The 23,940-nt window shown below is 41.9% G+C and overlaps 1 protein-coding gene across 8 annotated transcripts in view; it reads right to left on the reverse strand.

Annotated features, from left to right (window-relative positions):
- The window catches only part of TMEM163 (transmembrane protein 163), a 214,754-nt gene that overhangs the window by 105,781 nt on the left and 85,033 nt on the right, over positions 1 to 23,940 (reverse strand). For 6 of the 8 annotated variants that reach the window (XR_012506973.1, XM_074363557.1, XM_074363553.1 and 3 more), the window contains exon 3: positions 21,468 to 21,578. The exons of the other annotated variants lie outside the window; for them this stretch is intronic. Coding sequence is in view for 5 of the 6 variants with exons in the window: in XM_074363557.1 (XP_074219658.1) it covers positions 21,468 to 21,578 (111 nt within the window). In the remaining variant the exon portion in view is untranslated. The remainder of the gene's footprint in view (positions 1 to 21,467; positions 21,579 to 23,940) is intronic. 8 annotated transcript variants of the gene reach the window in all.

A 23,940-nucleotide genomic window follows, 5' to 3' on the forward strand; every position in this document is an offset into this window, starting at 1 on the left:
ACATACAGCCTAGAAGCGGTAATTCTGATCAAGTAACAACTCACAGCATAAGTGGATACATAAATAACTCGTGTGTGTGTGTGTGTGTGTGTGTGTGTGTGTGTGTGTGTGTGTGTGTCCACATGCATGTGCAAACAAAGTAACGATTTTTTTTATAGCTCAACCAAGTGGAACATGGCCATGTTCTCAGGAAAAAAAGAGGTAAAAGGAAATCACTCTGTTCCCCAACAACTTAACTCTCCATCCCCAAATTCTCTACTGCGGGGAGTTACAAACCTCTATCTTGGACCCATCCAGTATTTAAATAGACAGTCGCAAAAAGGAATGGGAAGGTTCAATTATTCCTACCGGAGATCGAAGGAAGGAGCACAAGTTTCCAGCAGGGACAGCACTCAGAAGGGGTGCACCTGCCATTTAGGCTGTGGGGGAAGAGCCTGGTCCATCCACACCCCACCCCACTTTTCTACAGCAGCCCCAGCTGTCCTATGACTGCGTCCCTAGCTCAACTCCTAGCTCAACCCATGTCCATTCAACTATTATATCTACAAAAGGGCAGCTATTCCCACAGGAGCTTTTACTACAGAGATGACTGGTAAATCTTCCAGTTTATTAAAACATATAGAGTGTGGACATAGAATTCTTTTTCAAAATTCCATTTGTTTTTTCTCACACTACAAAACAAAGTAGATGTGAAACCCCAGCACCATAAAACTATTTATCCAGAAGTAGGTGCTATAACTGACAATGGAAATTTTTCACAATAATTCATTCCTTCATATTTTCTTTTTAAGAAAATTTGAAGTTTCTTTCGCTAAGTACTTCCCCCTACAAAATGCTCCTTTAGGGATGGTAGAGACAAGTTGACTACATGAGACATTGAGACAGATACGCCTGGATTTAAATCCATTTTTGACCCCACATCAGCCATAAGGACAGGGCAAATTGTTTAATGTTTCTAAACCCTAATTTTCTCATCTAAAAAGTGAGATATTAACTCACAAAGTTGTGAAAATTAGAAGGAACATTAAAATACCAGCATGTAGTAAACAATTTACTTCTCACTGCATGAGTATTTCTTGCTTTTAAAAAAACAAGCTCTTGACCTTTAAATTAAGTAAGGATTATAGCACAGGGAAATATATACAAGATCTTATGGTAGCTCACAGAGAAAAAAATGTGACAATGAATATATATATGTTCATGTATAACTGAAAAACTGTGCTCTACACTGGAATTTGACACAACATTGTAAAATGATTATAAATCAATAAAAAACATTAAAAAAATAAATTAAGTAAGGATTTCTTTTCTTATACATGACACGAAAAATCTCAAATTGAGAAATCTAGTCTCAAAAAAAAAAAAATCACAAGAAGCAAATAGTACCTTACGTATCAAAGATTAATTATTAAGCCAGGGAAGATTTGGTACTTAAAGAAAGCAGAAGTATTTTACCTGTCCGATTACATGTTAATAAAGAAATTCTCTTACATTGAGAAAATGCATTTTCACAGCACATTAAATGCTGCTGTCTGGACCTCAATGACTTTAATAGTGAGGGAAACAAAGATGAAAAGAGTTAGAATTCATTAAGGGTTGAAAATTAATTAGTCCCTCTCAACCCCATGAGTCACAGCCATCAATTTAAGGGACATAATACCACACACTGGATTTTAATTAGGACAGTTACAATACTGTTTAAGAACCAAAACCTAATTGTCAAGCCCAATTAAGCAGGTTGATGGAACAGACTATGTGATGCTATAAAAGAAGAGTAAAACCAAGTACTGTTCAGAAGCTCACCAGCTTCCCCTCAAAATACAGAAAACTGTACATGGAATAAAATGCATGCATTCATTATGCAAAAGATGTCAGTTTTGGGGACAAGAAATTAATCGGAACTGGACACAAGACCAATGCATTCATAAGTCAACAAACAACCTTGGGACAGAGGCAAGATGTGGATAGTGGTTCTGGCTCAGTCCGACTCTGGCCAACCAACCTCTCCGGGAAAGTTTTCACAAGATGACCACTGAGGTTCAATTCGGTTCCAAGACCCTATAATGAAGACAATTTCCTGACCATTACAGTTGCTGGTGCCAGTCAAGACGAAGTCAGGGCAGGGAGATGCTACATTAAGGGTCAGAGACACATGAGACAACTCAGGCAGAAAAGAACCTGGAGTCCAGAAGGTACCGTCAGCATCCTGAGACAGCATTTCTGGTTGGCCTTGCTCTTCCTTTTTTTTTTTTTTTTAAATTAAGCTTCTATCGCCTAAAGTAGCTCTTTGAAAAATAACTCGACAGTCTTTTCCCCCTTAAAAAGCCAATTACTTTCTTTTAAATGAACTAGAAAATATATACCACAGAGACAATTTTCACACCCTCTTCATAAGTGTCTACATGCAAGTAGCCTCAACAACACGTCACACTGGTCTCTTTCAGAAAAGATATGAAATTCTCCACTTCACTTTGGTGAGAAAAACTGAATGTCAACATTCACATTCATGCCAGAACTGGGTCCAGTTCCAACTGGACTGGATTTTGATCCAAATATAAAATAGCTGTTACCAACCCACGCCGCCTGCATTGCTGTAGGGACCCTCCCCCCAACCCCACCCCCACCGATCCCCCAACTACAGGAGCTTAGAACATTCTTCAGACTCTTTGGGGTGGGGAGAGCTTTTCATGAACTTCATAAAAGGATATTCTACTTTTAGTCTCCCCATCCTTTCCCACTGTACCTATCAGCACATGTACCCTAATTTTCCAATCAGCCATAAAGAAGGCAGCTTCACATGAAGCAGGAGAACCAAAAAGGCAACTATCCCTCCTACCTCCCAGCCGCTGAATCTCCTTTTTCAATATTCAGTGGCTCAATATTAGCTGCCCATAACTGAGGACTTTTTCCTTCCAAATGGTGTCACGAAGCTTGAGGCGCATCTCTGTCACCCTGAGTGTGGGTGGAAATACCAAGAGATACCTTGATCAGAACTGCTCGAGTTCACACACACACACATCCCCAAAAAGCAGAGGCCCACGACAGAGCACAATAAATTCAAGAGCTTGAGGAAACTTTTAGAGGGTTTCCAGGAAAATATGACCATTTCAAAAAGGGACAAAAGCTAGAAAGCTGTGTACTATGGAAAGAGGCCTGCTGAGAGCGAAAGGAACTGTAAAGGGGGCAGAGGCTGGGGCAGGGAAGGGTAAGTTCTGCACATGCAAAGGCAGAGGAACCACCTCCGGGGATTCGAGGAGCCTCAATTCTCTTACTGCAAGGAGCAGGGAAGAAAAGAACCTGCTGGAACACACCTCACATCCTTCCTAAGACATCTCTACTTCTGCTTCCTAGAACAACGGCACTAAAGCGTACATCTCAACTTTAGGAGGCATCTCTGTGCAACAATTGTTTGGAAAAAAGATTGCATTTGAATAAACTTCACTTTTGCTTACTCATGTAGGAAAAGAAACGTCGGCGCTCCCTCGGAATGTTACCATCAGCAGAGTCATTACTGAGAGCAGCAGCTTCGGAACCCAGCGGTCTGGGTTTGAAGACTCATCCAGCCTTACTAAGCATGGAAAACCAGGCCAAGTCTTTCATATGGTTGTGCCTGGGTTTCTATACCTGTAAAATGGGAATTCTACTTCCGAGCCCACGGAGTCGCTGTGCACTGAAGGAGTGGATACGTGTGAAGCGTTCGGAGCACACAGTGACCACCTACCAGTATGGAAGCTTTTAATAATTAGCTCTTGGCAGCATCACCCTTTGGACTCTCCTCTGTGTCACTTAGTGATAACTTTCACGGGAAAAAAATCTAAGAGGCTCCTACAGACTGAAGGGGAAAAAAAATCCATCAAACCAAACCCAGGGTGAATGAGGCCTCTCCCTCAGCACCCCCAGAGGAGGCCCAGGCCCTCAGAAGGGGAAGGCCACCGGTCCACAACTGAGGTGGAATTCAAGGCCATAAGGGAGCCGAAGCCAAGGGGATGCTGGGAAGAGGGCCTCACCACATCCATGAGCACAACCTTCAACCCAACCTCAAACTTTAAGAGGCTCTTACTAGCCCCATGCTCAGACTCTCTGTCCCCTCACGTGAACTCGCGCCCCCTCCCTGACCCAGGCTCAGGCCACACCGGCTGCCCCACTGTTCTGAGAAGCCTACTCCCCACTCAGGACCCCACCATCTTCCACGTGCCTCTGTGTGGAAGGCACGGCACCAGATACCCACATGCTTGTTCCCTGCATCCTCTGCGCATCTGTGACCTTCTCAGGGAGGCCTGCTCTCCCTATATTATTTAACATGAAACTGCCATTTCTGTCCTCTGTTCCCTTCCCATTTTCACTTTTCTCCACAGCACTACTAACCATTGAATATGTATTTTATTTCTTTTGAGCTCCCTGAGGACTGGGATTTCTGTTCACTGATCTAGAACAGCACAGAGTAGGGCTACACGACTGCAGCCCAGGAAGTGTGTGCTATGGTTAGAAACGAAGGTTAAATGATAAAGCAAATGCATCACTAAACTCTCCTGGCTCCTCTAGGGTGAAATCACACTTCTGGATGCCCTAAATGATATCCAAGCTAAATTTCTCAGTCGTCGCCAGCAGCAGAGAGGAGGAACAATGCAAACCGCTGAAATGAAAAGCATGAACATTTAACGCTGCCAAGAGAGGCCTGGATCAGAGAAAGGCATCAGCCTCAAACAAAAACCACAGGCTCACTACCCAGCCATGCTGTTCAGAGCAACATCCACAAAAGCTCCTCCAAGGTCATGGAACAAACACCCAGAGGGTGTTTACACAGCCCTCAAGTGGTCTACACAACCCCTTCAACTGTCACCCATGTGAAAATCGTAAGGGGAAAAAATCCCTCCCACAAACTGTTTCAAGCAAGATACAATCCTCAAAGTATAGTTGGAAGGCAAAGTACCTAGAACCATAAATTTGTTGACCATATCATTTTAGAAGACCTCTCTGAAACTGCTCATTTTTTAAAGTCCAGAGAGACGAAGACGACAGATGAATGGATAAATAAGTTACACTGTGTGTGTATATGTATGTATGTATGTATGTGTGTGTATATCTATATATATATGTGTATATACATATACACACACACACAGTAGAATATCACTCAGCCATAAAAAAGAATAAAATAATGCCATTTGCAGCAACATGGATGGATCTGGAGATTTGTTATACTAAGTGAAGCTAGAAAGAGAAAGAAAAATATCATATGATATCACTTATATGTGGAATCTAAAAAAAAAATGACACAAATGAACTTATTTACAAAACAAAAACAGACTCGCAGACAAACTTATGGTTACCAGGGGAAGAGGGCGTGGGTAAGGATAAACTGGGAGTATGGAACTGCTACATATAAAAAAGATAAACAAGGTCCTACTATATAGCACAGGGAAATATATTCAATATTTTATAGTAACCTATAATGAAAAAGAATATGGAAAGGAATACACACACACACACACACACACACACACACACACAAAACTGAAACATCATGCTGTATAGCAGAAATTAACACAACATTGTAAACCAGCTCTACTTCAATTAAAAAAAAAATTCAAAAGCATAGGATGAAGACCCAAGACTCTTGCTAGGGAAAGAAGAAAGCGTGGGCAGTAACCTGTATTGGATTCATACGTGAAAGTTTGTCCAAACTACCTACAGGGTGAAAGTACCGGCAAGGTGCCCAGGCACTGAGCTCGGCATGTGAACGGAGGGTGGTGTTTCCACGTACATCTAAGGAAGCTGAGACCCACCAAAGGCCACAACTTGTCCAGAATCACAGTGCTGGTAAACTGCAGAGCTCAAGGCCCAGCTCTGGACTCCCAGTTGCACACAGCGACCTGCCCACTACCCTATAGATGCTTCATGGCCAAGACACTTCATGGACACCTGGATGTTCTTTAGGAACTTAAAGGACAGGCTTTAAAGTGCCTGAAGACGTTTTCATTCTATTAAAAACCACATGCCATGTAGAGACATTTGTTAAACTTACATATTCAGTTTTTACACTCAGCCCTCCCAGAAATAGGAGTAGAAAGAGACAGCAGCCTCACTCTTTAAATCTAATCTCTTTCCAGGAGATGGTTGCAAATTGAATGGTCTGTAAAACTCTTATAATTTCATCTCCTCTTCCCAGCTGGGCCACTTTGGGCACATTACTTAATCTCTCTGTTCCTCCATTTCCTCTTGGAGGGTTGATGTGAGACTCAAATTAAAGCAATAAAGTGCTTAGAACAGAGTCTGGCATAATCATTGCTCAATAAATATTAGTTATTATCATTAATATTCTTATAAACAAGACATAAAATTGGGATAGTTCATGAATAAAAAGTAAGCACGAAAGGAAAGAAATAGCTGCTTTTGCATTGACTAAATATAAACAAAGCCAAATTTTTGGTATAAACACCTTATTATAATGTCCCTCCTGGGGAGGATTTTTATGTAGGCACAAAAGACTTTTTGAAATAAGAGCTCAATGAGGTCTGGAATGAAGAGAAGGCAAAGCTCTAAGGACCTCCCAACAGTGTTGAAAATTTGGGCCGTCAGCTGTGAAGAGTTGAGACAGGTACATAAATGCTGCAGAAAGTCTTCGGACGATACCTGTTGCAGAAAGGGCCATTTCCAGGGCAACTTCCTTTTCTTGGGGATCCCTTAATCTCGGCCAAGCCTCTATCAGTGTGCCAGGGTGGCCGTGACAAAGCACGGCAGACTAGCTGGCTTAAACGAGAGGAATGTATTTTCTCACATATCTATCTGCAGGCTGGAAGTCTGAGACCAAGGTGCGGGCAGGGCTGGTTCCTGGTGACCTCATCTTAACTAATTATGATCTGCCTCCAAGTAAAGTCACATTCTGAGGTACTGGAGGTTAGGGCTTCAAATATGAATTTTGGAAAATAAAATTCAACCCATAACAGCTGTTGACAGAGTCCAGCCTGTCCCGCCAGTGGGGCTGGTGCAGCAGCCCAACACGACTCCAAGCTCCATCACAAGGTGGCAGTGAGGCCCCGGGTCAGCTGTTACCAATGGCTTTGATTAACCATAGGAATGTAATAAAGTGGCCGGGGTGATTAGAACAAGCCATCTTAAGTCAAGCATCACCTACATTTAATCCACCAGAAAAATCCAAAAGGATCTTTTTATCCTTTCCACACCTATGAACAGTGGACAGAGTGGCAATTCCTTTCCCATGAGGCTTGGGCAAACTGAAAAGGTGGAAAATAGGGGTTTAATAATGTAACTGAACAGGACCCTGTGGGGCCTTCCTGAGACAGGCCCCTCCCCCATGTCCTCTGCTGTAGCTCCTCTCTGAAGTACCTAGATCATAGTATCTCATGTATAGTTCCTGAGTTTTTCAGATGCTAAAAACCACCACCAAAGGGAAGAAATGAACTACTTGATGATCACGAGCATGTGGCCCCCAGACCTGGCACCTAGGGGTTGGTCGTGTTGACTGCCCTGTTCCCTCCACATCAACCAACCAGAGAATTGTGCACGAGCTGATCATGTACCCATGTGACCCCTCGCCCTCACCTGGCCTTTAATTACGCTTTGCTGAAATCCTTCAGGGAGTTGGATTTTCTTAGGCATAAGCCACCCCGTCTCCTTGCTCGGCCCTGCAATAATCCTTTCTCTGCTCCAAACTCCGATGTTTCAGTTTGTTTGGCTTCATGGTGTGGCCAACAAATGAACTTGCCTTCAGTAACAGTAAGGGTCAATCTTTTGATTTAGTATCTATTCTTAGATCCTGAAAACTACAATCTTTAAAGTCCTTTAAAAAAAAAAGCTTTACCCTGAAACAAAATATTCCCACCTGGGATGCTGGGTTAAGAGAACCATGTATATAAAACTTAAGCCCCTTCACAAGCCCGTCCCCAAGGCCAGCCTCTCCACAGGTCCAGGCATATATATCCACACCAAAGGGCAATGAAGACACCAAAGAGCCAGGAACTCTTAGGAAAATCACACAGCAAGGGCATGGAGATGTGAACGAAAAATACTGCAAGTAAACAAGGAATGCTGAAGCCATGGAGTCAGCATCAGTTGCCGCCACCCACCAGGAAAGACAAGCCTGCAGCCCGGCCACTGCAGCCACTCACAATGGTGCCCTCTGAGGGGACTCAGGATAAGAAAGGACAGGATACTGGCCCTAGATACCTAGGTGCTTGTCAAAGGAATGATTTCAATGAGCCCAAATGTTTGCTCCCTCCCATACATAGAAAGGCACCAAATTCTTTAACTTGAGATGCCTGGTTTTCTTTAGCTAACAAGTAACCTTTTAATGTTCCAACTACCTAGTCTTTGTTGTAAAAATTCTATATATCCTAGCTCCTCCCCTACCTCTTTGGAGCAGCGTCTCAGAGCCATCTGAGAGGCTGTCATTCCAGGCCCAAAGGCGTTCGAGTCCTCAGAAATGTCCACCAATAAAACATAACTCTCAGCTTTCAGGCTGTGCACTTATTTCAGTTGACAGCTTAACTCCGTCTCCTCACTGCTCTAACTCTGGAATACTAAGACTGTAAATAAAAAAGCAGCTGCTTAAGCAAACAGACCCAAACGCTACCCCGGCGCTTCTGGCTGGTGGGACTTCTTTCCTCGGTAACAAAGCTTCAGTTAAGTCACATGATGCCAAAACCTAAAAGGTCCCAGAGGCCTCCCAGGCACTGATGGAGAGGGGTTTAAACACATAACAAGAAGGGACGCACTTCAAATCCAGTGAGTACGGCGTGTTTATGTTTAATTTACCTTTAGGAAGAAAGCAACTCGGTAAGGTTCCCTGTCGTGTTACAAGAAAAATTAACCCTGTCAGTTTACAATCTCTGTAAATTGCCATCTCCAAAGGGAAGTAAAACATTACAGAAAAAAATCGGAGCATTCCTTCAACGTCGGTACCCAACTTGTAATGTGTCCCTGAGCCCAAGTGCACTTACCTTGGGGCCTGGATGAACACTTCTGGAACCAAGAGAATTTGCCCTGTGAATATGAGGATGGCTGTCTTTCCAAAACTCCTACTACATGTTGAGAACCTGGAGAATCAGTCAGCCCACAGGCCTGGCAAGCTGTTAAGTTGTTCATGGAATTGAAAATCCATTCTCTGACAACTCCAGGAGAAAAAAGCGAGTCAGAGAACAAGAAAGGAGGGGGAGGGAGATAAGGATTCTGCAGTGAAGGCACCTGACCCACAGCAACCCCACCAGTCCCATCCAGTTACATCCCTGTGTGGGCCAGAGAAGCAGAGCCAAGCACAAAGGACAGTTCTCACCTTGGGGTCCAATCCACAGTTCCTAAAGCAGATGAAGCTGGAGTGATGTTTCATGTGAGGGGGAACACAAGGCCATCCCAGGGCACAGGGAGAGGGCACTCAAGCACATGCCATCAACCAAGGCTTCACCACAGCTCCTCTCAGAAGGAGAGTCTTCCATTCAAACATTCAGTAGGCACCTGCTGTGTGCAAAGGACAAATACCCAAGGGAGTAGAGAACCTCCCCATCGGCACACGCCAGGATATACACGTGGACCCTGCGGCCTAGAAACTCACCAGTGAGGCAAATGCATCACAGTGTAAAGTCTGCCTGTCCTAGGGTGCAAAGGATCATAAGATGTATTGCTTGCTGACAGCAGATTCGAGAAAGGCTGCATGGAATCAGCGGCATTTGAGGTAGTATTACAGGGAGGCAATCAGAGATGCAAAAAATTGGGAGAGGAGAAACCCATTTTCAGTGGAGGACCTGTTAGGCTGAAGAGCAGGTAGGGGTCCTGAAACAGCAGGCTTAAGAGCAGGGGCTTTATTTAACAGGGAACAGGGACCAGTTAATGTGAGAGGGAGAACGAGGTGTGCTCCCCAAGTTGAGTCTATCATCCAGGAACCCCTGGGATGCACCGGGCGAGACAAGGGTTGAAGGCAGTGTCACTACGAGGCTGCCGCAATACTTTGTGCACAAGGACTTGATATCCAGTAGCAAGCGGCCGCAGGAAGAGCAGGGACTGGGTGAGTTCTGATGCACAGACAGAATACACAGGACCTGGGCACTGCAAAGGGAAGGCAAGGAGCAAAGAGGCTGACACTTTGGGCAGGATGGCCCACTCAACACACACTGAGGGCCTCCTGCGTCCAGGGCCCTGGAGATGCAAATCTGACGAACTCGCCCCCCAACCGTCAAGAACACCGAGAGAAGAATCGACCACCACATTACGAATGGCAACACTACAGGGTCTGAACTTGAAGAGACTAGCTCTTACTCATCAGTCGCTGAGACTTAACATGCCCATCATCGAATTTCAGGCTTTCTCCCACCCTCCGGACCCACGCCCCACTGATTCTCATTTTTTTCTAGGAGTCACTGATGAACTACACCGAATTCAGCCTTATGAAGTTTAAGGCTGAGGCCCCTGTTTTCAGACAAGGTTCTAGTGGAGATACAGAAACATGAAGTGCCTTGCCCAGGGTCACCCACTCAGCGCCCAAATCAGCTCTCGACTCTCTCACCCGCTTCCCTCCCTGAAATCTTCCCCTCAATCCCTCCTCCCCCTCTCCGAGCCCCCAACTCAGCCTGCCGGCTGTCACCTGCCATCTGAGCCCGTGATAGCTCCTAATAGTGCACCTATGGTCTGGTCTGGCTGCTCCTGGTCCTTGCCCCGCGCTTCCAAATAACTCTGCCCACATCCAGATCTTCATCAAACCACTTGCATTTACAAAGAGTCATAGCTCCCCAGGGTCCACCAGATAAAGCGCAGATCCCACAACCTGACTTTCAGGGACTCCCACTGCCGCTCAAATGCCACCACTTACACAGGCTGCTGCCTCCCGCCTGGCTTTCAGGAGCAACAGCCATGCCGTGTCTTTCTGCAGCCTTCACAGCCCATGAAGTGCACGCATAAGATGGGCACTACAGATACAGCATATATCCTTGGAAAAGAGAGAAAGACCATGTCATAATAGCCACCCATTCTGTAGTGCCCTACTCGGCTTCCAAAGCCCAGGCTCCGAGGGTTCTCTCTGTTGGGAATACAAGATATGAAGCTTTTAGGAAGACGAGAAAGTAAGTGATCAATTCCTGGGCTGTGTGGACAGAATGAGCTCATAGGAGAAGAGACAAATCCAGGTGAACTGACGGGACCTGCCATCACAGGTGGACGACAACTTGAGCTGGTCTTTAGAGGTGAGGGCAGAATTGAGACACGGGGAGATGAGAAAGCTAGGCACCCTCCGCTTCTCAGAGGACACGTAAATCCCCGAAAAGTCCCACTGTGGGTCTCAGCACGATCACTAAGATGACATGAGGAACCCCCTTTCTGTAGCACTGAGCCTGATGGCCAAGGAGGAAACCACACACCACACCATCCCCCCGAGGCTGAGAGCTGAAGAGAGCAGCCCGAGCAGAAGTGGAAGGTCCCCTCTCTTTTTGCCATCAGCATCTCCCAGAAACTGAGCAGGACCGGTCACCACCACGCTCTGCAAAAGACACATGCCCCAGTGCTGTCGGCAGTCCTGTTTGGAGGAGATGGCTTAAGAAATGCTCTGATGAAAAGCCTTTAATGTGTGGACCTCGGGGGGGGGGGGGGGGGACAGAGTCAGCACAGTAGGGAGGGGGCCAGGGATGGGGGGCGGGGGAGTTGGTGGGGAGGGTGGGAGGTAAGCCAAGTCCAGAAGTGACCACTAGTCCACTTCTCCAATCAGTCTGGGCCCAGGCCATTCAGAACGCCTGCTACTGCAGGGTTAATAGCTCCTAGTGACTAAAAGCATGATTCATAAAAAATTGAAGACAGTTCTGACTCTGGGATTTTTTCACACACAGAGGTTTAACTCAGGAAGAGCTAGGAACCTTGTAGTGATTAACCCCCACGAAGGCCGCTCTGCCACCACACAGCCTTTCTGGATACAGAGCAGGAGGGTCATTTAATGAAGTCTTCAGACCCTCAAGCTGGAGAAATTTGAAGGCCATGGGCAACTACTTAAATGAAGATGCAAAGGAAATCCACCTACAGGTACAACCCTTGAACAATGGGAGAGCCGCGAGGGCAAAACCTCCCCACCCCACCCAGCCGCAGAAAACACAGGCCATTTAGCTCAGTCCAGAAACACTTTTTAAGCTACATCACCCCAATTTATAAAAAATGAAGGAAGGGAGGGAGAGAGAGAGTAAAAGAGAGGGAGAGAGGGAAATGTTAATTAAACACTAAAGCAGCCTAAAGGTTATCTATTTCATCACTAGGCTTATTATTTCATTCCATTACATGCGGACCTTCGTTTTACTGAGAGTTTCAAATGAACGTGATCCATTCTGACTTCTGCCAGGTGGTCATTACATCCCATAACTTATTAAATAAGAAATCCCATTTCCAAAAAAAAAAAAAAAAAGAGTCATTAACACTAAAAATAAAATGGAAGCCAGCTATTTATATGCTGCCTGTCACTGTGGCCTCTCACACACACAGCAGGATAAAAACAAAGACATATGTGGTGCAAAAAGTTATTCTCTCAATCCTGAGAGCTGGGGATGGAGCCCAACTGTACATCGGGGAGGTGCACCCCCCACCCCCTCGGCAGAAATCCTGCTTGCCAAGTTCGTTAATTTAGGTTCATTTCCATCTACCAATTCGGATGATCAGCAAGTAAATATCATTTCATCAAGAACACAACGTGCCACATTCAGAAGAAAGCACAGTGGCCAATTCTAGGAGTCCTATAGAAGTGGCAAAATATAAACTGTACAGGAAGGCGTGCAGCATGGGCTCAGGGTCTCTGTCTGTCTGGTCTGTCTGTTTCTCTGTCTCCTCTTCTCTATGAGAGAATCAGAGAAAATGACAAGGAGAAATTTTGGCAAAGCAGCAAGGTAATGGGGTTTTGCCAAACCAATGAGAGATGGAAAATACATTTCCAGGCAGCTCCATGTACATTCTGAATTACAAGACCTGCAAGGAGATGGCCAACGAGACACGGAGCACAGCCTCTCTTAGCCAACCTCCACTTCTGTAGTCGCCGGAGTAGCGGCCACTAGTCCTTCGGTAAAATGCCCTAACTGACCCGGGCTGTTCTCTCCGGATGCCCACTCCGCTCTCATTCCACCAGTCTTTGGCCACAACACAGTGTTACTTGTTCCCCATCCTGCTTATCTAGTTGAATTTGTTAACACAATTGCATGATACTAAGTATTTATAGTCACAGCAACAGCTAGCACGTGCTCTGTCCCAGCCATTGCTCTAAGGATTACGTTCGTATTAACTGATATACATTCTCTCAGCAATCCTGTAAGGCATGTCTGATCAGTAGGCTTATTTTATCAATGAAAAAACTGAGGCCACAATTCAGCTTTAAGCTCAAAGTAGCAGAGCTCAGACAGAACTTGTGCTGGCTGGCTCCACAGCCCACGCTTCTCACTACTAGGCTTTGCTGCCCAAATTTTAGGTAAACAGATATTCACGGGAATCAATGATTATATATATATAATTGGTGTATATATATGGTAGTTTTTATAAATTAGGTTAAATGTCTTGGAAAGACTCACTAAAGCCATTTTGTTGAAAAATAGTCGACTTCACAGCAGGCGTGCACAAGATCAATGTGACAGACTTGGAGAAAAAGCAATCATAAAAAATGTAGAATCCTGGGCTCAGATGACTTAACATGTAAGTATGTGCCTGCTCTGCTTTGACCACGCAACTGGAAATCAGAGGCAGCCCATTCTGGATACGGTTTATAACCAGCTCAGTTCAGAACTCCTGGCACTGAATCTGTATTTAAAGAAAAGGTCTACGTGTTTTCAGTGCAGACACATAAATTTTATCCATATAAAGCTCAAATTAACATTAAAGATACCTATGTTCCCAGGTTTGCCCTACTTTCTTATTAACCAAAACTAGTCCTAACCACATCCGGTAAAGAAGCTTCGGCTGTGTGTAAAAGTGTTTACACACAACACCACCCCGCTAACACATCCAGAGTTATCAAGAACCTCAAAACAGAAAATGCTGTATGGGGAATATAGTCAATAAAATTGTAACATCTTTGTATGGTGACAGATGAAACCTAGACGCATCATGGTGATCATTCTGTCATGTATAGAAATATCAAATCACTATGTTGTGCACCAAGAATTAGCATAGTGTTGTGGGTCAATTATATTTCAAAAACTAATAAACTCATAGAAAAAGAGATCAGATTTGTGGTTACCAGAGGCAGCAGGTGATGGGAGGGGGGATTGGATGAAGGTTGTCAAAAGGTACAAAGTTCCAGTTATAAGATAAATAAGTACTAGGGATGTAATGAACAACATAACAATTATAATTAACACTGCTCTATGTTATATATGAAAGTTGTTAAGAGTAAATCCTAAGCATTCTCATCACAAGGAAAATGTGTTTCTTTTTCTTTTGTATCTATGAGATAATGAATGTTCACTAGATTTATCGTGGTAATCATTTCATGATGTATGTTAAATCGTTATGCTGTATGCCTTACACTTAGAACTATATATCAATTATATCTCAATAAAACTGGCAGAAAGAAATCTGAATCACACCTGTAAAAAAAAAAAAAAGAAAAAGAAAATGCTGTCAAGAAAGTCTAGTGTTGCCCCCATTGGACACCAAGCTCCTTAGGAGCAGGGCGGGCCTGCTTTGTTCACTTCTGTATCCCTGGACCCTAGGAAACTGCCCACCACCTAGAAGACAGTTGATATTTGCTGAATGAATGACTGCAAGACTGAATGAATGAGAATCACGTGCAACTATAATACTGGCTTGGCAGAACTCAGTCTAGATAAGAAAAATAGCACAGGGAATTGAAAAGCTTCCTTGTAAGTAATGAAAGCAAGTGTGGTTTTTACATGACTTAATTGGCTTAACTGTTTTACGTGACAATTCTTGTCTCTGATCCAACAGGGTAATGAGCAAACAATGGCATCAAATATGATATATGCAGGGGACTAAACATGTTGTCTAATGGAAGAGAAGGGAAAGGAATGAATTAATACCTGAGGGACCTCAGGTATTAAATTTAAAACACAAAAACCTATAAAGTGAGTCTTATCCCCTGTAAGAATTTTATCTACTGGCCTATTGGCCCCTTACCTTAATCCCTTTAAGACTTGGCTTATTGGTAACACAGTAGTCATTCCTTCAATGGTTGTGCCCTGCCCCCTTCTCTCCTGTCTTTCTACTCATAAGGGATTGACAGGCTAGAGGGAAGAGAGAAGTATCTAAACAAACAAGCCCAAAGTATGATGGGTTAAAGGCGCCGTGACAGCTGTTTCAACGGGGTACAGTGAAGCCATGAAGGAAAGTGAGCTGAATTTAACCAGGAGAGGAGGGCTGGGTAAGTATGATTCCACAGAGATACAGACCACTGAATCTTGAAATATTCAGAGCGTTTACTGGGGGTGGAATAGAGACAATAAAAAGGAGGAGCATTTTAGAGTGAAGAGCCAAAGAACAAAGACAGGACAAAAATAATGGGAATTTCACTATTATCCAGAAAATAATGCTGGACTCAACCCACTTAACACATCTTTTGGTAATCTTAAGGAGGTCTGGCACACTGGACTCTGCACACTTTGAATTTATACCAAGGGTTTCCAGAGAGACATGCCCACGCACCAGAAACCACCTGCAGACCTCTCGACTGACTGCCAGAGTAGGAAGTGACAGAGCACAGTATCCAGCCGGGTGACCAGGTATGAACAACAGGCACTTGCAGAAAAGCCATCGCAACAGTCACCATACTGATAGGCTTATGAACGAATCCAGAAGTTTGCCTGAGATCAGTGGCACATCTGCTAAGCAAGCCAAAAACCTGGAGAGCATCCCAGGAAGAGTATTGAAAACCAAAACAGAAAACATACCCAATCCTTTTATTACTCAAGCACAGAGAAGCTCAAGAAAAACGGCAAAATCATTGGTATTAACCAAACCTAGGTACTAGTTTTAGCATTCATTACCACATTGATTGTAACCTAGACTGTTAAATACTTAAGACTCCTCTTCCTTACCTGAAAAATAGAGATACAGCACCTTCTTCAAAAAATTTTAAACAAGGAAATGTATTTCAAGGAGTTGTGCATAATGTCCTAGAGCTAATTAGAAATGCTGATGAGATGACCCTAGAGGTTATCATATTAAGTGAAATAAGTCAGAAGGAGAAAGACTGATACCACTTCTGTATGTAATCTAAAATATGAAACAAATGAACTTATTTACAAAGCAGAAACAGACTCACAAACATAGAAAACAAACCTATGGTTACCAAAGAGGGAATGGGGTATGGAAGGAATAAATTAGGAAGTTGGGATTAGCAGATACAAACAACTATATATAAAATAGATAAACAATAAGGTCCTACTGTACAGCATAGGGAACTATATTCAATATCCTGTAATAAACCATGATGGAAAAGGAAATGAAAAAACATATATATAAACATGCAATGGAATCACTTTGCAGTACACCAGAAGTTAATGCAACATCGTGAATCAACTATATGTCAATAAAAATTTTTAAATAAAAAATTTTTTTTAATTTCAAGAACATAAAATACTTCAAAAAACTCAAAAAAGTGGTGGTGATGATGATGATGATAAGTATACCAAAATAGTAAGTTGAAATTAGCATGTAGGCGTTGTGTGTGTGTCTCAATATCCCTTAAGAAGTAGGCAACGGTGCAGAAAAGGCTCTAGAAACTGAGGCACTGCCTGGCACTAACTGTGATCTCTCTCCCTAGCAGACCTGTGAAAACCTGACATTCTATGAAGAGAAAAGACAGTAAGACGCTTAATATGGAAAGACAAGCATTTCAATAAATTCAGGGACGAATGACCCCCAAGAAGCTTCCATGAGAAACAAAGCTGCCTCGTTCTTCCCAAGCCCCTTATCTGATTCTACAAATCTACTTCCTGTGTCTACTTCATTTCATACAAACGAGGTCCTACAACAGATGGTCTTTCACTCAGCACAATGTTTTCAAGTTTCACCCACGTTGTTGCCTGTACCAGTGCTTCAGTCCTTTTTACTGCCAAATAATACCCCACTGTATGGATACAGCATATTTTAACTACCTGTGCATTAAATGACGAACACTTGGGTCACTTCCACTTTTTAGCTATTGTAAATAGGCTATAACATCATTCCTGTACAAGTTTTCCTGTGGATGTATGTTTTCATTTCTCCTGGGTATATACTTAGGAGTGGAACCTCCCAGATCGTACGGTAACATTTTCAGGAAATGCTGAACTGTTTCGCAAAGCAGCTGCACCATTGTACATTCCCACCTGCAGGTTCCAACTTCTCCACATCATTCCAACATTTGTTATTGTCTGTCTTATTGATGATAGTATCCTGGTGGGTGTGAAGTTATTATCTCATTGTGGTTTTGAGCTGCATTCCCCTGATGACTAATGATGCTGAACATCTTTCCATGTGTTTATTGGCCATTTGTACATCATCTTTGGAGAAGTATCTATTCACGTTCTTTGCCCACTTTTTAAATGAGTTGTCTTTTTGTTGTTGACTTGTAGGAGTTCTTTATATATTCTGGATATCATTGCCTTATCAAATATATGATTTAAAACATTTTCTCCCATTATGTAGGACACCTTTTCACTTTCTTGATGGTATCTTTCAAAGCACAACAGTTTTAATTTTGATAAAGTTCAACTTTTCTATTTTCTTTTTTTGTCTCTTGTGCTTTCATAGTAATATCTATGAGGGCTTCCCCTAACTTAAGGTCATAAAGATTTACTATTTTTTTCTAAGATTTTTTAGTTTTGGCTCTTATATTTAGGTTTATGATCCATTTTGAGGTAATTTTTGCATGTGGTATGAGGAAGAGGGTCCACCATCAATCTACCACTTCTTAAGTGGATATCCAGTTGTTCCAAAACCATTTGTTCAAAAGACTTTTCTTTCCCCACTGAATTGTCTTGGCCTTCTTACAAAAAAAAAAAAATCAATTGACTGTAAATGTAAGGGTCTATTTTTGTACTCTCAATTCCATTCCAATGTATCTGTCTTTATGCCAATACCACACTGTCTTGATTACTGTAGTTTTGGAATGAAAAGAGTTAGTCAACAAATTTCCTTCTTTTCAAGATTGTTTTGTCAGTTCTGGGTCCCTTGTGTATCCATCTGAATTTCAGGGCAAGTGTCTCGATTCCTGCAAAATAGGAAGCTGAAATTTCAAAAGGGACTGCACTGAATCTGCAGATCAACTTAGGGAGTAATGACATCTTAACAATATTAAGTCTTCTGATTCATGAACATGGGATGTATTTCCATCTATGGGGGTTTTCTTTATTGTCTTTCAACAATGGTTTGTAGTTTTAAGATTCAAGTTTTGCACTTCTTTTATTACATTTATCCCTAAGTATTATATTCTTTTTGATGCTATTGTAAGTGGAATTGTTTTCTTAACTTCAAACTTTTTATTGCTACTACATACGAATGTAATTGATTCTGTATATTGATATTGTTTGTATCCTGCAAACTTGCTGAACTGATTTATTAGTTCTAATGGCTTCTTGGTGAATTCTTAGTATTTTCTGTATAGAAGATTATAAGGCCTGCAAGTAGAGATAGTTTCACTTCTTCCTTTCCTATCTGGATACACTGTTTTTCTTCTTCTAGCCTGACTGCCCTGACTAGAACCTCCACTACAATGTTGAATAGAATGGTGAGAGGATGTATCTTGATCTTAGGTGGAAAGCACTCAATCTTTCATCATTAAGTGTGTTAGCTGCAAGTTTTTCATCGAAGTTCTTTATCAGATTGAGGAAGTTCCCTTCTATTCCTAATTTGTTGAGTATTTTGATCCAGAAAGGATGGCTTTTATGAAATACTTTTTCTGTGTCTATTCAGATGATTGTGTATTTTTTATCTTTTGTATATGAATAAAAAAAATTATTAGCATAGAGGCAGACATAATTAATAATGAAAGAGGACTGAGAGTCCAGAAAAAAGATCCTGACGTTTATGGTAAATTAATTTTTGACAAAGGTGCCAACGAAATTCAGTGGGGGATATGTTGATCTTTTCAACAATGGCCTTGGGAAACCAAGTATCCATATACAAAAGAAGAAAATTTAATTTAGACCCTTATCATCGTACCACATACAAAAATTAACTACAATGTAAGCTACTGCTGTGGGAAGGAGCCCTGGCCTTCTCCTTACTTACCCCAAGTAATAAATCCTTTCTTCTCCTGGAAGAAAAAATTAACTAAACTGAACAATTGACCTAAATATAAGAGTCAAACTGTAAAACTTGTGGAAGGGAACATAGGAGAAAATATTTATTGACCTTGGTTAAGTGTCAAGATTTCTTAGATATGATACTGAAAGCACAATCTGTAAAAGAAAAAGTTGACAAACCGGATATGATCAAAATTCAAATCTTATGCACTTCAGAAGATACAATTAAGAAAAAGAAAAGACCAGCCAATACTGGGAGAAAATACTTGCAAATCATATTTCTGATAAATGACTTATATCCAGACTGTAGGGGTGTGGGTGTGCGTGCGTGCGTGTGTGTGTGTGTGTGTGTAATTCAGTAGTAAGTCAAACATCTTAATTTTAAAAACAGGCAAATGATTTGAACAGATATTTTACCAAAGAAATGGCTAAAAAGTACATGAAAAGATGCTCAACAACATCAGTCATTAGGAAAATACAAATTAATAAAATAACGAGTACTACTGCATACCCATTAGAATGGCTATAATCAAAAAGCAAACAGTAACAAGTGTTAACAGAAGATTTAGAAAAACTAACTCTCATATACTGCTGGTAGGAATGTAAAATGATACAGTCATGTTGGAAACCAGTTTAAGTTTCTTAAAAGATTAAAGATGGAGTTATCATACAATCTAGCAAATCCACTCCTAAACATATGACCAAAAGAAATGAAAACATTCACAAAGAAATGAAAACATTCACAATATGAAAATATTCATAGCGGCATTATTCATAAAAGTCTGAAACTGGAAGCAATTTGCCCATTAACTGAATGGATAAACCAAAGGTGATATATCTGTACAATGGAATACCATTCCACAATTTAAAAGAACAAAGTACCCCCTCTTATACAGTCAATTACTATTTGACATGGGAGCCAAGAACACTTAATAGGGAGAGGATACAACAAATGATGTTGAGAAAACTGGAAAGCCATGCAGAAAAATGAAACCAGACCCTTATCTTATACCACTCACAAAAATTAACTTACAATGGATTAAGCATAAGACCTGATACCGTAAAACTCCTAGAAGAAAACAAAGGGAAGAAGCTCCTTGGTATTGGTCTTGGTAGTGATTTTGTGGGTGTAACACCAACGCACAAGTAAAAAGCAAAAAATCAACAAGTGGAACTCCATCACACTAAGAAGCTCTTGCACAGCAAAAGAAACAATGAACAAAATGAAAAGGCAACCCACAGAATGGGAGAAAATATTTGCAAACCAAACATCAATAAGCGGTTAATATCCAAAACATATTAAAACACTCATATAACTCAATAACAAACAAACAGTCTGATTTTTTAATGGTCAAGTTAACTACATAGACAGCCTTCCAAAGAAGACATCCAAGTGGCCAACAGGTACATGAACAGATGATCAACATCTTTGATTAGTTAATCAACAGGGAAATGCGAATCAAAACCACAATGAGATATCACCTCACACCCGTCAGAATGGCCATTATTAAGAGGACAAGCAACAACAAGTGTTGGCAAGGATGTGGAGAAAAGGGAACCCTAGTACACTACATACATTGGCAGGAATGTAAATTGGTTCAGCCACTACGGAAAACAGTATGGAGGTTACTCAAAAAATTAAAAATAGAACTACCATATGATCCCACAATCCCACTTCTGGGTCTATATCTAAGATAATGAAAACAAGATGTTGAAAACATATCTATACTCTCACATTTACTGTAGCAGTATTCATAGTAGCCAAGATATGGAAACAACGTAAGTGTCCATCAGTGGATTAATGGATAAAGAAAGTTTGGTACATACATACAATGGAATATTATCCAGCCATGAGAAAGAAAGCCTGCCATCTGCAACATGAATGGGCCTTGAGGGCATCACGTTAGGTAAGGTTAAATCAGACATTAAAAAGATGAACATTATAGGATATCACTATATGAATATTCACTGTATTAACCTTAAGAAAAGCCAAACTCCTGAAAGCAGAGAACAGAATGATGGTTACTAGGGGCAGGGAAATTTGAGGGATGTTGTTATTACGAACTTGCAACTAATAGATAAATAAGTCCTAGAGATCTAATGCACAAAAAAGAAATATTAATAACTGTGTGGCGTGGTAGAGATGTTAGCTAACACTACAACGGTAATCATATTGCAATATACAAGTATCAGTTAAGCATGCTGTACAGCTTACGCCTACACAGTATTATGTGTCAAATAAACAGAAAGCACAAATACCTGCTGCAACATGGATGAAACTCAAAACCATGCTGCTGAAGGAAAGGAACAAAACACAAAAACTGCCTGTTGCATGGTTCCGTTTATATGAAATTTCCAGGAAAGGCAAATCTATAGAAACAGAAAAGCAGGTCTGCGGTTACTTGGGGCTGGGAACAAGTACTGAATGTAAACGGGCATTAGGGAACTTGTTGGGGTGATGAAATATTTTACAACTGGATCATTTCTATGTAAATTACACCTCAGTAAAAATGGTTGGTACAGCAAATATGCTTGTTTTCCATCCCTACTCTGCCCCTGTCACTTCCACAGCAGGAAATCAATGGCTTCCCTTCCTAACAGGGAGAAGGCTAATTGCTGGAACTAAACATGCCAAGAACATCATTATGCCAAATTACAATAAACCTAGTCTTTGTATCACCAACAGGCTATGGTGAAACTGACTGATACTAAAGCATTTGGCTTCCAAATGCATAAGACACCAAGAGTGAAGTCTGTTCTTCTGTACTGGGGCAAATGATGATACTGGTTTCTACTCACCCCACTGAATTAAAAGTGAATTAAAAGTAAAAGAAGAAAGTATTAGGAGAAGAAAACTCCAAAGGCAACATAGACAAGTCCATTTAAGTTATGGTAGATGTTGATTTTTATTATATTAAATCAAGCAGTTCTCTCAATTCCTGAGAAACTATCATCCTACTTGCTGAATGGGACACTGGTTGCACAGACACATAAATGAGCAAGAAATGTTCTCTAACCTCTTACCATCAATTTCCTAAGAAGGATTTGCAGTAGACCACACATTTCTTCCCTCCCACCCTGGAGGAAAGCTGAAGACTTCCGATAGTAGTGAAAAAGATAGAAGAAAGAAAAAATAAAAGGACAGAAACTTCATCTCATCAACACTGGCTTTGTGAGTTCTTTTTCCTACATAACAAGGCAGACTCCCTCCCAGACAAATTCTGATATAGCCACTCAAATAAGTCTATGTTCCTAGGAGTATATAATCAGCCTCTGTGTCCTTGGCTTCTGCATCTGCAGATTCAACTAATTTTGGATCAAAAATATAGTAACAACAACAACAACATTAATTTCCCAGAAAGTTCCAAAATGCAAACTTGAATCTGCCCAGTGCTGGCAACTATTTACATAGCATTTACATTGTATTAGGTACCAAAAGTAACCTAGAGGTGATTTAAAGCATAAGGAAGGATATCTGTGTGCGTTTGTGTGTTATATCCAAATGCTATGTCACTTCATAAGGGACTTGAGCATCCGGGGATTTGGGTATCTGCAGAGGGGCAGGGGATAGGGGTACACATGTGGAACCAATCCTCTGTGAATACCAAGGGACAAGGGACGACTGTACTTAAATTTATCTTGTGACTTTGACATTCATCTTTATGACCCTGTGGGGTCCTCCCTGGTACAAATTCTTTCCGCGTCCTCCATCTCTTGTTTGTAGGAAATAGGCTTCATTCAGCTTCCTTGACCTTCCCTGAGCTGCGGAGGGCAGATTCAAACAGTTGCTAATCAGGAAAAGGAGGGAGTGCAGAAACAGGGAGAAATAATCCAGAAACAATAGCACAGCCTTGGGGCAGGGTCCTGATTCCTCCTGAAGGCATATACACAACTGCATCTCGGAGTTCTTCTGCAGAAACTAAGGCCCCCACGCAGGTGGAGGATAGAAACTTCAGGCTGAGACAAGATTCCTAGAGCACCGCCCTGCTACCCCCCACCAACCAATCAGAAGAAAGTCACACATCTGGCAGCCCTCACCCCAAACTTTGCCTATAAAAACTTTTCCCTGAAAACCGTGGGAGAGTCGGGGGGTTTAAGCATGAGCCATCTGTTTTCTTTGCTCAGCCTTTGCAATAAACCTTTCTCTGCTCCAAATTCTGACATTTTGTTTTGTTTGGCCTCACTGTACTTTGGGGAAACAAACTTTTGTTCAGTAACAAATTCCATTTACACTTTGTCAAAGCAGCACTCACATCTGAAGAGTACGCTGTTACTCATAGAAATGAGACAGGAGGGAAGGGGGCAGGGCACAGTCATTAAAAGAAAGACAGCAATTAGCACCAAGATGGTGGAAGGCTCAACTCTCTGTGAACTTTGAGCTTCAGTATACACTCATAGAAATACAACAGCTAAATGGTTCTCCCACAGGTGCCAGGGCAGTTCCAAGGCTGACCATAAAATGTCAAAGGGTGGATGATGGCCCAATTCCTGGGAATCCCAGCCCCTTCTCCAAAGTCGTTGGAATAATCCTCCCACTTGTTAGCGTATGAAGTTACTGAGCCCATAAAAACTAACAACCTCAACGCCTCGTGGCCGCTCTCCCTTCTGAGTGAGGCAGACCACCCTCTGTCTATGGAGTGTGTAACTACTTTTATTTTAAACTGGGCACCCAACCCCCACATGTTGTGGCCTTTCTCTCGCCTTCTAAGATGGCCTGCACTCTGTCCATGGA

Source organism: Camelus bactrianus, chromosome 5, assembly GCF_048773025.1.
Source record: "Camelus bactrianus isolate YW-2024 breed Bactrian camel chromosome 5, ASM4877302v1, whole genome shotgun sequence".
Classification (NCBI taxonomy): domain Eukaryota; kingdom Metazoa; phylum Chordata; class Mammalia; order Artiodactyla; family Camelidae; genus Camelus; species Camelus bactrianus.